A 920-nucleotide genomic window follows, 5' to 3' on the forward strand; every position below is an offset into this window, starting at 1 on the left:
TCGTGTTTGTGTGTGTGTGTGTACATATTACATTATAATAGATACAAAACATAATTTTATATTTTATATTATTGATATTTTATTAAATAATAGCAGGAAAGTTCATATTCAGTAAAACCTGTTAAACCAAAAAATCAGTAAAAGAAAAAATGTGGTTGAGTCAAAAGCTAGTAGTAAAAAAACCAAGATCGGAAAGGTAATAATTAATATTATTTCTAAAATATTACACACACACACACACACACACACACACACACGCACATTTTTTTAATACCAATTGAAATGTTACTTTATTTTATATATCAGCAATCGGAATCATACAAGGATATTTTTATGGATTTGATTTCAATAGGAAAATTTGAAAACGATGTATCTAACACACTAACCATGAAGGAAGGAAATAGTTCATACACTTTTAAATGTCCTGTTGTGTCACACTGTGAAGACTACTATGTCATTCAGCACTACAAAATTAACAGAATTCAAGATATTCCGTCAGATGAAAGGTAAAAAACTATGGTCTATAACATGTGTAAAATAAAAATATATTAAATATTAAATTTTTATACTAGATGGAAACATGTGGAAGCTAGTATTAAAATTCATACATCTAGTAGAGATACAAAAGATTCAAACATTTCAAACAAAATCAATGATGTTGTTCGAGAAATATTGGATCGGGTTTCAGCAGATCCTAAGAAAAAAATTAACAAAAATACTAAAAAGTAAATTAATTACAATTTAAATGTATAAACTGTTTTATTAATATTACAAATTGTAAACATTTATATTTTAATGATTGTATAATAAAAGTAGTACATTATAATAAAATAATTAATCTTGTTTCTATTTTTACAATAATATTGATAATTTTTATTAAATATTAATGTAATATTATTAAGGTATAAAGGTTAAAGAGT

General features: G+C 23.9%; 1 protein-coding gene across 1 annotated transcript; it reads left to right on the top strand.

Annotated features, from left to right (window-relative positions):
- Positions 1-267: 267 nt before the first annotated feature.
- On the top strand, positions 268-687 carry LOC107885625 (the record flags this gene model as incomplete). The annotated part of the gene is made up of 2 exons (XM_016809296.2): positions 268-506; positions 573-687. Coding segments are annotated over exons 1-2 (339 nt in total), but the record flags the coding sequence as incomplete, so codon positions are not given.
- Positions 688-920: the final 233 nt, after the last annotated feature.

This window comes from Acyrthosiphon pisum, unplaced genomic scaffold (genome assembly GCF_005508785.2).
Source record: "Acyrthosiphon pisum isolate AL4f unplaced genomic scaffold, pea_aphid_22Mar2018_4r6ur Scaffold_2183;HRSCAF=2701, whole genome shotgun sequence".
NCBI lineage: Eukaryota > Metazoa > Arthropoda > Insecta > Hemiptera > Aphididae > Acyrthosiphon > Acyrthosiphon pisum.